The 13515-nt window shown below is 35.5% G+C and overlaps 1 protein-coding gene across 1 annotated transcript in view; it reads right to left on the bottom strand.

Annotated features, from left to right (window-relative positions):
* The window catches only part of LOC126966493 (armadillo repeat-containing protein 2), a 45274-nt gene that overhangs the window by 26493 nt on the left and 5266 nt on the right, over positions 1 to 13515 (bottom strand). Inside the window, exons 2-5 of the mRNA XM_050810597.1 lie at positions 9563 to 9679; positions 4133 to 4280; positions 2323 to 2458; positions 435 to 558 (exon numbers count right to left, since the gene is read on the bottom strand). Coding sequence (XP_050666554.1) covers positions 435 to 558; positions 2323 to 2458; positions 4133 to 4280; positions 9563 to 9674 — 520 coding nt within the window. The 5' untranslated portion in view covers positions 9675 to 9679. The remainder of the gene's footprint in view (positions 1 to 434; positions 559 to 2322; positions 2459 to 4132; positions 4281 to 9562; positions 9680 to 13515) is intronic.

Below are 13515 nucleotides of genomic sequence, written 5' to 3'. Positions count from 1 at the left end.
GTGTTGGAGACGACTCCTGAAGATCCCTTGGACGTCTTTCCGAACCAATAATTCCATCTTAAAAGAACTGAAGATAAAAGAAAGGCTATTATCGACTGTGCAACTACGTCATTAAGTTTACATTAAGTTGTAAATTTCACTGAGTAGGTACTTATATTTATTAAATTGAAGTAATTCTATCCTCCCTCCCCCAACGATGCCCTGCGTGTGGTATCGCACCAGAATGGCACCACCTCATCTCTTCCCGTGAGCGTTATAAGAGGCGACTAAGAGATTTCGAGAAGACATCTACTGCGATCGCCAACCCGCTTGTCAAGCGAAACACCCAAAAACCCGTTATGGCAAAACCCCACCAAATAAAAAAAAAATATGATAAAAACGATTGATAATTTGAAATTAATAAAGCTACAATTTAAATCAATTAATATACTGACCATCGTTAGCTGTTGTGTTCCTTCGATGCAAGGGCTTACTCTTACCACTGAGATGTGGCAACTTCGTGAAGGAACTCCAGTCTTTTCCTGTTTTCTCCGGCTGCGGTAGACTCTTGTTTCGATGCTGAAATATCTCATTGCTATAGATTTTCTGAAATGTTTTTTGTTGCTTGATCCATTTTGGCGTGCCTCGTCGGTGTTTGAGGCTAGGTAATTTAAAATTAACGCAAAACATTTTAGAGGTGATTTGTCGGGAGCATAACAGGTTCCACGAATGAGATCGTTGGCAGCATTCGGGGAGTCATTTATAGATACTGCAATAACATAATTTATTCGAATCCTTATTTTTGCAGTAACGTAGGTATATTTCTACACTATAGGATATTTGTAAGTTTTAATTATTATTTAAATATTTAATTTCGTTGGGTTTGCCTCTATGTGACAATAATAAGAAATAGCCTTTTATATGTTGAACACCTCCAAAATACATTGCTATGCAGATGACATGCCGTAGACACGGGTAATGCAGCTCTCTCGGGAAACCGTCGAACTGTTCCAGGAGAAAGGACATCATTCATTTTGGATCAAAAAATGAAAGTGCCGGCATGAAAAAAAAAGTACAATATTCGGATAGAATACATAATTTCTATCATTTTTTACTATGACGTCCAATCTGTGCGCACAATTAATAAAAAAAAATATATTAATTCTTTGGTAATATAAAAGGTTGGAGTGTCATTATAATTTATAAAAATATTGTATTAAAAGTTACTTACATGACCGCAAAATACTCAAGGTCAAAACCTAGTGGTGAAAATATAAAAACGTCATATTGTTTATTTCTCCCAGCGCCATCACACCTTGTCAGAGCGTTTTTTTCTTAGTTAGTAATGTTGCCCTTACCTTGTAATAGCGATCAAACAAAATAAATGCTGTTTAGTAGTAGTAGTTTTTATTTTATGACTAAATATTTTTTTCCAATACTATTCATCAACCTGACCACTGTGTTTTACTATCAAGTATTATATCATAACGTAAGATATCCATGCTTTTAATAGTGACACTGCAACCTTTTTATCACCAAAGGATTTTTTTTAATTATTTTATTACGACGTAACCATTGTGCCTACAGATTGGACATCATGGTAAAAAATGTTAGGTATTGTGTATTCTATCCGAATTTAGTTCTTTTTCTTTTTGGCCGGCATTTTCATTTTTTGGTCCAAAAATGTGTGAAACGTGAATGATGTTCCTTATGCCTTCTATCGAATCTTCTCTAGAGAAAGTGGCGGAGTAAAATGAACCTTGTTCAATTTAACACCCAAACCACTGGAGTTTGCGAGTTTGCCATAAAAAAAAACATGTGTCGTAGCACCGCTTTTTGACAAACCTTAATACTTCTCCTAGTATCGGAATACTGGGTATCTATTCTCGAAGGTTGCCAAATCTGCGATCATGAAAGGCCAAATTGGTTTCGAAGAAACTGGCATCATAAATAGAGCACGGTAATACTTCAAACCGGCCAACATTCTAGCGCTCTACAAAATGTCCGATCACATATGGAGTATTGCTTTCATCTTTGAACTGGCGCACCCCAGAACTTGAGTACCTTTAAAAAACGCGTACACCTTATGTGTTCCCCTGGTGTGGCCGGAGAATGTAGGCGGCGGTGATCACTTAGCAACAGGTGTCCTTCTCTTTCATAAAGAAACCTTCTAGCGAGATAAAAGTCTCCCTTTCACTCGCCTCATTATCTATTCTGTTTCTCTTTGGGTCCATAGCATTATTTTACCATCAAACCTTTTATGTGTACCGGACCTTAGACGATTGCTGGCTAGTATTTGCATTTCGAGGCTATAAATGACAGAATATCAGAATCTAAACCTACCAGTGGTTTCTTCTTGCTATTGCTATAAGTATCGCTGAAGACACCAGCGAGTTCATCATCGTCTAAGCCTGCGACGAGGGCACCTGACACTTCAATAGAATCTTCGTAACTTTCCTCCAATACGGGATACTTCAAGCTGAACAAAAACAGTTTTTTTTTTAAATAAAAATAAGGGACGAGACGAGCAGGACGTTCAGCTGATGGTAATTGATACGCCCTACCCATTACAATGCATTGCCGCTCAGGATTCTTGAAAAACTAACAATTCTGAGCGGCAGTACAATTGTGCTTGTTACTTTGAGACATAAGGTGTTAAATCTCATTTACCCAGTAATTTCACTAGCTACGGCACCCTACCGAAACACAGTAATGTTTACACATTACTGCTTCATGGCAGAAATAGGTGCCGTTGTGGTACCCATTATCCAGCCGGCTTGTGCCAGGCTCCTTTGCACAGGAACTGCCACAAAAATATAATGGATACTGTAACGCGTGAGTCCCCCCTCACACGTGGAATCGTTGCATAGTAAAACAATATAATACTCTCTGGTATAACTATACAAATATTCATAATATATCTTAATACATTTTATATTATATTTTACATTGGGCTGAAGGCCTACCGTTCTTGTCTCACATCATCATCTATTCTATTCCAAAGAGGTTCCTACGTAGTAAGAGGCGAGTCTGCTTCAGCAAAAATTTAAATTTAGTTTAGTATGAAACTTCCAGTGATTTGACATTATTTTAAATAGTAGTAATTACAGTATGGCTAAGTATAATCTGGCTAAGTATGAAAGCGAACAGTCGCTTAAAACTTAGTGGATTTCGGCTATCCCCGTCATCTGTCAGTCTATCTACACGTTTAATACAATCGCATGAATCGCTTTTTTTCTCAGAGAGTTTCACAAGGCTTTTCTATTCGGTTGTCTTCTTCTTCACTTTAGAATTTGAATTAAATATCTAATTCCTCGATTTAACGTTACGGCCAACTTTATAACAATGAGTTCTTATAGGAGAAGAACTCATTACATTAGGTACTCATTATTTAACAGATCCTGAATTCAGTGAGTACGCCATTAGGCTATTTATACGTAACGCAGTCTTTCATAGTAACAAAAAATTTAATACTGTCTCTAAAGGTCGTGCGTCATCTTGCTCGATAAAATGTTGTTGCTTGTGGTGGGCTAAGAACCCTGCTTATGTTGTTTATACTATACTTTCTTTCAAAACACCGTCATTTAATAAAATTCGGTCCGTTTGATGCAACCACTATTATACTAGGCTGAATCCCACCACCGGACATTACGTCAAAATAGAAATATACCACCCGAATCACGTTTACGTCTGGCATTCCACAACCGCGCGTTTTACAAGAAATTTCTTGCCACGCACAGCCACTTTGTGGCACATCTAATTACCGGCTGCTGTTTTCCCGAACCGATACGACTAAAGGACCTTCACGAATAGAGAATACTCCCACATTAAAGGCCGGCAACGCATCTCTTGACACCTGTTGTTGCGGATGTCCATGGGCGGTTGCCTCACCTCTGCCCATGCCGTGAGCCTCTTGCCCGTTTGCCCCCTCTTATATAAAAAAGATAAAAAAATACTAGGTATTTATTAAGTCTTGAGGTTTTATTCTGATTTAGTTTTATTTTTTTCAACGTACTTAAGTTAGAAAGTTAAGTAAAAGATGGATGCCGGCGAAAATACTAATAGACATAGTGCTAGACTTCGTTCATATTAGGTATTTTCAGAATATGTAGTAGAATTCCAGAAGAAAGTAATGTTATATATGTTTATTTACTCAAAAGCACTGGGCGGTCTCGTGGACTTGTGTTTGGAGGAGTATCGGTCGAGGTGAGCTCGCTGCGAGTCGCGCGGAGTGAACGGGCGGCGAGTCCGCAGCGGTCGGAGAGCGCCCAGACTCGACCCGCTCGACGGTGCACTCATGTCTGGAAGAAAACCAAATAATATTTATGTCAAAATATTATATCACGCAGTTGATGCAGTCCTGAGTAAAAGTATCCTAACAAACGGAAGAAAAATTCCTGTATTGGTTCCTTTTGTAATGAATTTATGATTATTTATTATTGTTTTACAAATTAGTCAGCTAAAATAAGTTTATTTTTATTATTTTTCTTCAATTAATTCTACTCTATTCCATGATTTTAATTGATAAATATATTTTAATCGATATTAGTTAGTTGTTCGATTCGAAATGTCGTTATGTTGGTAGTCAATGGAGAACGAAACGTACCTATATATTTGATTCTTTTTAAAAATTGGGGGCATTCTGGTCGAGCGTCTGGTCGGAGACAGACGTTGAATATTAAGCTGTGAAATTGTTAGTAATTGTGTAAGAATAAGCAAGAGTGATACTAATTATTGTCACGAAGCAAGCAGTTTTATTTTATAGAATTCGTCACACTTTTAAAGTTTGCGCACCTCTAAAAGAAAATAGTACGTCTCTCATTCTCAGAACTAACTTCCTTTAACGGCTTATTTCACTGAAAGCTTACAACATATAAAAAAATATAAAAGTACCTATTGAGCGTTTTAAAAAAAATATTTACGCAACTGCGCGTTATTAAAATTATACCTAAAGATTAATATTATTAAATTATTTTGGAAAACGTAAAGGCTTTACATAAAACAAACAACGGTAATCTAAAATACACGAAAGATGGAATCAAAATTGAAACCTTGGCAACGCCCGCCAAACAACATTGCATGACCTCTCCTAGGTAGACTATGAATTACGTAAAGTTTTAGCAAACATCCATTAGATTATCACGCACTCAAAGGTGACTGACCGTCGTAAAAAAAGTGTACGAATTTATGTGTGCATGTAAGACGGTAACTTATTTCTTCTTGGTCATAACAAAACAAAAACAACTTCATAAAATTTCTTCTACCGCATTTATCACGGGGAGGGTTCCGAAGAGCTATTTTACCTGATTCCTGCTGCCGAATCCCACCTTCGCACGACACGCCACAAGTTAGGATATCATCCTCAACATCTGGATGTGAGGCGGTCCTCCACAGTACGGTTTTCAAGGAGCTTTCTTCCACGTACTACAAAGCTGTGGAATGAGCTTCCTTGTGCGGTGTTTCCGGGACGATACGGCATGGGTACCTTCAAAAAAAGCGCGTACACCTTCCTTAAAGGCCGGCAACGCTCCTGCGATTCCTCTGGTGTTGCAAGAGATTGTGGGCGGCGGTGATCACTTAACAACAGGTGACCCGTACGCTCGTTTGTCCTCCTACTACATAAAAAAAATGTATCCATCATGCCATTATGTACAAACGAACGAATGAACAGAAAAATAACTGAGTTACCCTAAAATAAAAAATAAATATAAGACAACGTTATTTTAGTGTTAATAAAGAGTAGTTGGAGCATTTAGCGAGTTAAGGCGCGGACTGACTAGGATTCTAAACGCTACAACCTATAGTACAATATATGTGTTGATCATGTGGCTAAGATGCAAATGGGCATTTATTTTACTGGTTTTCTTATGTTTATTCAAAATATACATATTAAATTGAATAATTGTTCGGTTTAAGTTTTAGAAAAATAATAATCCTATTAGATTCTTTAAAAAAAGAATCTATTAATCGCTGAAAATTCAGTGATTTTTAAATCCAAAGTTTATTTTTGGGAAGCAACGTCCAAATTTTTTATTGGATATTTCAAATAATATATAAATATTCTATTCGGTTCAAATTTTTCTTAAAGTACTTTTTTTTGTTATGTATTTTTTGCGTCGGAATATTTTATTGCGTTATATTGTAATCGACTCTCTAAAAAACCAATTTTTGCGGATATTGAGGTATGACCGCGCCTTAACAGCTCTTGAACATGCCTCGTGTAGTGGTCAAACGCCCATCGAAGTGAATTAGTGAAAGTGAGCGGGATTATCACTAAAGGTTCTAAATGTGTAACATTACATTTATGCTATAACATTTACCCGTAAGCCTAATTTTATTAAATTTCAATATTCACTTAATGTTCATGCACTCAAAATTGTAAATGAGATACGTGATCTAGGCGTAATTCACGACTCTAAGCTTTCATATGATAAACACATTGAAAACATCGCTAATAGAGCCAACCAGTGTATGGGATTTATCAAGAGATCCTGTTCCCAATTCTCAAGTATCAAGGTTATAAAAACGTTGTATTGTACATATGTTCGTAGCATACTCGAGTATTGTACACAAATTTGGAACCCTCAGTATGATATATATATTAACAGATTAGAATCAATCCAACGCAGATTTATTAAATTCCTTGAATATAAGTGCAGGACATACGACAATGATTATGATTCAAGATGCAGGAGATATCATATATATACCACTCCACGAGAGACGCAAAATAGCTGATATTCTATTCTTAACAAAAATAGCACAATGTCACATTGACGCTCCCCATCTTCTCTCGAATATAAATTTAAATATTCCCAGAATCTCTGCAAGACATCCTAAATATTTACATATACCCCACTGTGCGTCAAATTACAAACAAAACTCATTCTTCTCAAGAGCATCTCACTGCATAAATAATCTTAAAGGCTTTCCTGATTTTGACCTGTTTAATTCATCCACAAATTCTATCAGATCAAAAACTACTAAAAACTGGTTTAATGTGTTTCCCTAACTGTTACTATAAACATAATTGAACGTAGTGTTTAAATTCTCTCTGAACATAATAAATGTAATACCTATGTAATTATTAACATATTATATATAATACTTGTATAAGAAAAAAAAAGAGAAAAAAGATGTACCTATATTACGCTATGTGCTATTAGAAACAATATGCGAAAACTATTAAATGGTGTAAAATGTTCACACTATTATTTAGTAATTAAGTTATTGTAACACTAAGTTTTCCAAATAAAATAAATAAAAATAAAAATAAATTGTTATATAATGTTATTATTTTCAGGAATTTTAGTCCTGGGCAGATTTATTGAACCTTTTTTTTCATGAAAATAAGCAATGAGACGAGCAGGACGTTCTGCTGATGGTAATTGATATGCCCTGCCAATTACAATGCAGTGCCTCAGAATTTTTGGGTTTTTAATCAATAATCTTGAGCGGTGCTACATTGTAATGGGAGGAGCGTATCAATTACCATCAGCTGAAGGTCCTGCTCGTCTCGTCCCTTATTTAAAAAAAAAGATATCCCCGTACTGCAATTACTCCGGTCGTGCCTCCACGCACTAGAACAGTCTTTGGCGCCAACTGCACCAACCCTCGCTTGTGTAAAGCTATACCTATGTAAAATATTAAAATTATTATTGTTTCCGAGTGAGTGACCGGTGTCAATTAAATGTTTCGCGAAGTGTGATTTTTCGGGATGATTATTTCTAAATGCAGCAATATGTTCCTTTAATCTAATTTTGAAATATCGACCCGTTTGATCTGTATATACCCCGTTACAAGTGTCACAACTTAGTTTATAAACGCCGGATTTTTCGGAATTATTTAATCGATCTTTGCCATTACATATTCGATTGATATTGTGATTCGTTCGGAAGGACACATTAATATTGTTTTTTCTAAATATTTTAGCTATTTTATCTGTTAGACCAATATATGTCAAACTACCCACATTTTTCGTATTTGATTGTGGTGGGACGGGATAAAGTTCTGAATTAATTAAATATCACTATTCGTAAATTAGTTATTAGCAATCTTGTCAGTCATGAGTGTGATAGATTACCTCGTCATGTTAGTTATTACATAAAATATTTCAATAATAGTTTAGTTTATTTTATTTTATTATATTTATTTAACTTAGATTTAGATTTTTGTTATATCTAGTTGTAATTAAAACACTTATTATTTGTTTCTCTAACTATCCTTAAAATAATTATCAATTGGTAAGTACCAATTGATAAGGTATTACGGACTTTTTTATTATTTTTGTATTACTTTTTTTACTCTGGTTTTAGATTTTAACTCACTTTTATATTTGTAAATTAACTAGCCGTTCCCGCCCACTTCGTGGAATTAAAAACTAAAAAACGTTAGAATCCGAAAAATAAGAAGCCATAAACCATCTAGGATTAATTTCGCATCGAATGGTGGTAGTTTCATGTCGATTCGATCAGTGATTTAGGCGTGATTCAGCCTCAAACAAATACCATTTTCAGTATATATATAGATGATAATCGAAACTACCATGTAGTGGTTACCTTTAAATAATTTTGCATACCCTCTGCATGTAATTTAAATTGTAGCTTAAGAAATATTTTTATGTATAATCGCCGGTAGACCAATAAATAAATAAAAAAATAACAACAGTTCCGTTTTTTGTGTTTTAATGGGAACCTGCAGAATCGACTTGTACGTACATTAAAGAGCCAAGCCATTCATAATTAATTACACATTCAAAATATTGACACATTTTTAATACAGTCAAACAGGCTACTTATATCAATCTTGATATCACCCTATTTAAAACAAATATACAATAGCTGCGTGACAGCCAAGCCAAGTTTATGTATTATTTACATGACATGGAACGTATCAAGAATCACGTTATGGCTCAGAATAAGCGAAAATTATCGATTTGTGTTGAATTGCTCAATACAATCAAGCTGCATTGTCTGTCTGTATTCCTAGAATAATATTGATAATTATTAGTATCAAGCTGAATGTTCGTGTTTAGATTCATTTCGTCTTGCCCAAGTTTCAATATACGAACTTTATGAAGAGAAAAACATAAATGCGGTGCGCACCACTGCTTAACTACTAAGGCACACAATTATAATATAGGCTTCTCAAAAATCGTGAGTCGTACTGCATTGTAATGGACAGGACGTATCAATTATCATCAGCTGAGTATCAAAAAATAAAAAAAATTGCAAAATACTCTATTGATTGAAAAGAGTGGCCGTCGAGTTTCTTGTATGTTCTTCTCATGAGCTCTACTTTTTCTGAACATATGGCAGAATAAATATTAAAGAAATATCTGTAGTGATGATTCAATAGCGCTTAGTTTAAGCCTAATTGAATAAAGTTTATTTACCTTAGACTTTGAGTACGTCCGTCCTCAGAGGTAGATTTCTTGAATGGCACCCCGATACTATCTAAAACTGGTTAATATTACCTATCGCTTGAGAAGCGCACCGTCCACAACCACTCGATTCAAATGTTTAATTTGCCATCTAAATTTTCACAATTTAATGTCGTACACATAATATTTATTAACACAAACCTCCCCTGATAGCCGCCCGGGCTTCGCTGATGATCTCCGCTGAGGTCTTCCGTCGCGGAGGGACGTAGAAGGGCGCCCCACCAGCACCACGCCGAGCCTCCCTCTCACTCATTGTTCCTGGAGACAAACGAACTACAAATTCATACGAACTTAGTGAGGTGATCATCATCATCAGCCAGAAGACGTCCACTGCTGGACAAAGGCCTCCCCCAAAGATTTCCATGACGATCGGTCCTACGCTGCCCTCATCCAACGTACTCCGGCGATCTTGATTAGATCGTCGGTTCATCTTGTGTGTACCTACCAACACTACGTCTTCCGATACGTGGTCGCCATTGGAGGACTTTATTGTCCCAATGGCTATTTATCCGTCGAATTATGTGCCCTGCCCACTGCCACTTTAGTTTCGCAATCATTTGTGCTATGTCGGTGACAGGGAAACTCCAAGCATAGCCATTGCCCTCTGAGCGACCATGAGTTTTGCTCACCAGGCCCATAATTAGCACGTCTGCGTACCGTAAGTCATCACTGACAACACACACTGGTTGAAAACCTTCGTCTTCAGAATGTGAGCATTATTTTTGTAATTTTGTAGTTATCATCTGTATGCTGTAACACGATTTGTCATGCTCACTAAAATCGCATTACTTGCGGCGGCGTCCTGTGCCGGGTCGGCTGTTTCCCTCAAATATGTGCGCAGGGAACGATGGCTGTTTCAAGCGTCAACTCGTGAAAGTCTGTTGCTTGTGGTGCCAGGTCAACCTGTTATAGGTAATAAATCATTGTATTTGTTACTTTGGTGTTACTTTATACAATAACTAAAGCAGACCATACTGCATTCCTTCAAAACTGACGAATTGCCTTAATTATAGATGCAAGATAACGATAAAAATAACTATTTATTACTTCAACATAAATAAATGGCTACATTCATATATGACTCGGAAACAAACGATTCGGGAAACGGGACCTCTATCTCAGTGGGCTGTATAATAATAATAAGAATATTCACACACTTTTCACACAAATTATCTTGCCCCAAGTTAAGCATATATAGCCTGTGTTATGGGTTACAAGACAATGATATATTTAATACAATATACTTACTTAAACATACATAAATTCATATAAACATACATTAATACATTTAAACATCCATGACTCGGAAACAAACATACCTATTCATCATATAAATGCTTGCACCTACCGGGATTCGAACCCGGGACCTCTAGCTTAGTAGGTAGGATCGCTAACCACTCAGCTATACAGGTCGTCGTATGTATGGGTCGTTATTGTTTTTGTAACCAGAAGCAAATATTTTTTAATTTCGTAAATAAAACCCTTTTTACACGCTTCTTATCAGCTTCACCTATATGTATGTTTGTTTGTAACCAGCGGTGGATTTACACTAGGGGCAGTTGGGGCAAGTGCCCAGGGCGGCAAATTTTTTAGGGCGGCAAAATTATGAAAGTAAAAAAAATTTTTTTTAGTCTTATCAAGATTGCTCAATATAATTAATTAATTAATTCTGTTAATTAATAATATTTGGTGTAATTGATAATCCAAGAAACTCAATTTATCCATTATTTGTAAATTATAATTTTGGCACGTTAAGTAAAAATTAATAATAAAAACGATTTAATCAATTTATTTAGATTTTTTATTTTCTGCAAATAAAGAAATTTCATTTGTATTTTTTTTTTGATAAAGTTTCTGGAATAAATAAGTTATTTAAGTTATACAAAATAAAATATACAAACTATAAGTTAAAGTAAAATTCCAGTTATGGGGCGGATTTTTTTCCGGTGCCCAGGGGCCCCATTTAGTTTCCGGCCCTGTCTGTAACCGACTTATTTGGGCGTGATTTTCACCCACTTTATATGGCCAGATTTCGTTCAATCTTCGTAGATTTATCGAGGACCGATTGCAATACATTAATTTGATAAAATTATTCTATTTTTCAATTTTCAAAATAAGAATTTTGTTAATTTATATAATTTTCATCTATCTTCATCGAAAAGGCAGGTGTTGCGTGTTTTCTTAATATTTGAATTTCTATTTTTTAGTTCCGTTTTCTATAAAAAGTGTACGTGTTTGCTTGTTCTTTTTAACCATTATTTATTAGTGCTCACTTTTGTCATTAAACGCACCATGTATGTTTAAGTAAAACACTTTTTAAAGGATTAAAACCGCCTAAACCTTTCAAGAACACTTTTTCAGGCGGCACGTCCGCCTGGAAATCTGGAAAGGTCACTAAAAGTCGGTTTAACTAAAATTATTACTTTTACGCTAAATCTAATGTAAAAGCAGAGTTACAATTATATAATAATAAAACTAGTTAAAAAAAAACAAAAACATAATGAAAAGATAATGGTTGAAATTTAAAATGAACATTAATTCCTGCCTTATCGACGAAAAAATTATATAAATTAACAAAAACCATATTTTGCAAATTGAAAAATGGAATAATTTTATCAAATTAATATATTGTCATCGGTCCTCAATAAATCTACGAAGTTTTGAACGAAATCTGGCCGTTTAAAGCGGGTCAAATGAGTCGATTACAAACAAACATACATACAGGTGAAGCTAATAAAAAGCGTGTAAAAAGTGTTTTATTTAAATGTGTAACACTCGCGTTAATGAAAGAAAATACTACAAGCATGCATGTTTTCACAGCAGCTTAGGATAGGCCTAACGACCGTTCCCAATATTCAGTCTATCTCTTACTTGAGCTAAAAATCGTAACTATCGTTAACTTTTCTATCCCAATAAACTTATCGACGGTAACTCAACTTATCCGTACACGTTGTTGTCAATGGGACGACGTATAGCTTACACTTAGCAGCGATAGAAGTTTGTACGGAAATTGCAATTCACGCGTCCCAATATAAGGCGATAAGAATGACTTATCGGGTAGATATATTGGGACAACTTCAGATTATTGACAGCTAATTACTGACAGTAGAAAGTAGTAATTTATCTCTATTGTAGATAGTTTATTGCGAACAGCCGTTAATGAATCACTCATGTCAGTAAAAGTAATCATATATAATTGATAGAACCTTAAAAGCTTATTCCATATTTCGACTTACTTAAAAGTTATTCACCACTGCATCATAAACAATTTAGTAACCTCACAGTATATGTCGGCCGTACACGAAAACGTATTGAATCAAGAGTATTTTGTGTAAATAAGGTTGTTTATTATCCAACCGCCCCAGCGTAGAGCTGAGGCTTTACTGAACTTTAGCTATTAGTTAGCTGTTGTGTTTCGTGTTACAATTATTTATAAAGTGGATTTTATGTAGCTTTGGAGGAACGCAACGATATTAAATAATATTAATAAAATAAAACGTTTATTTTCAGATAACTACGATCTATTGTTAGTATAATTGTTATAATCTAATCATATTGAAGGGTTGGCGAATAGGCTTAGTTTTGCAGCATATGCGGTTAAAAAAATTTGTTACCTGACATAGTATTCTTTAGTTATTTTCATAGCATTATGTCCTATGGTATATTTTATGGGGCGGTACAATCGATATTAATACCATCTTTGTGCTGCAGAAGAAGGCTATTCGCGCTATATAACCTAGGTCCTAAAAATTTTAAGAAATAAACATTTTGACTGTTGCTTCTCAATATATTCTTGCTAATGTTCTATATGTTCATAAGAACATTGAGGAATTTGCTAGAAACTGCCCCGCTGTCGGCTATCATCATCAGATAACTATTACTGCTGCCTCGTATTCGACGGAGTAGAGAAGCTGCCTTTTTTGCGTCGAACGGCGCTAAAGCTATCGACCTCTGCGTGTGCAAACATAGCTTACGCGCTAGAAAAGCGTGGTAGCTCCAACAATGCTCTGAAGGCGTTGTTCTACTGGACTCGCAGGGCGCTGTACGATTTATTAGTGTAGCACGCCCAGAGGCTACTCGAGTAGAGAGATGTG

Source organism: Leptidea sinapis, chromosome 1 (genome assembly GCF_905404315.1).
Source record: "Leptidea sinapis chromosome 1, ilLepSina1.1, whole genome shotgun sequence".
NCBI lineage: Eukaryota > Metazoa > Arthropoda > Insecta > Lepidoptera > Pieridae > Leptidea > Leptidea sinapis.
The sequence above is the reverse complement of the archived record's forward strand: the minus strand, read 5'-3'. Positions and strand labels throughout refer to the sequence as shown.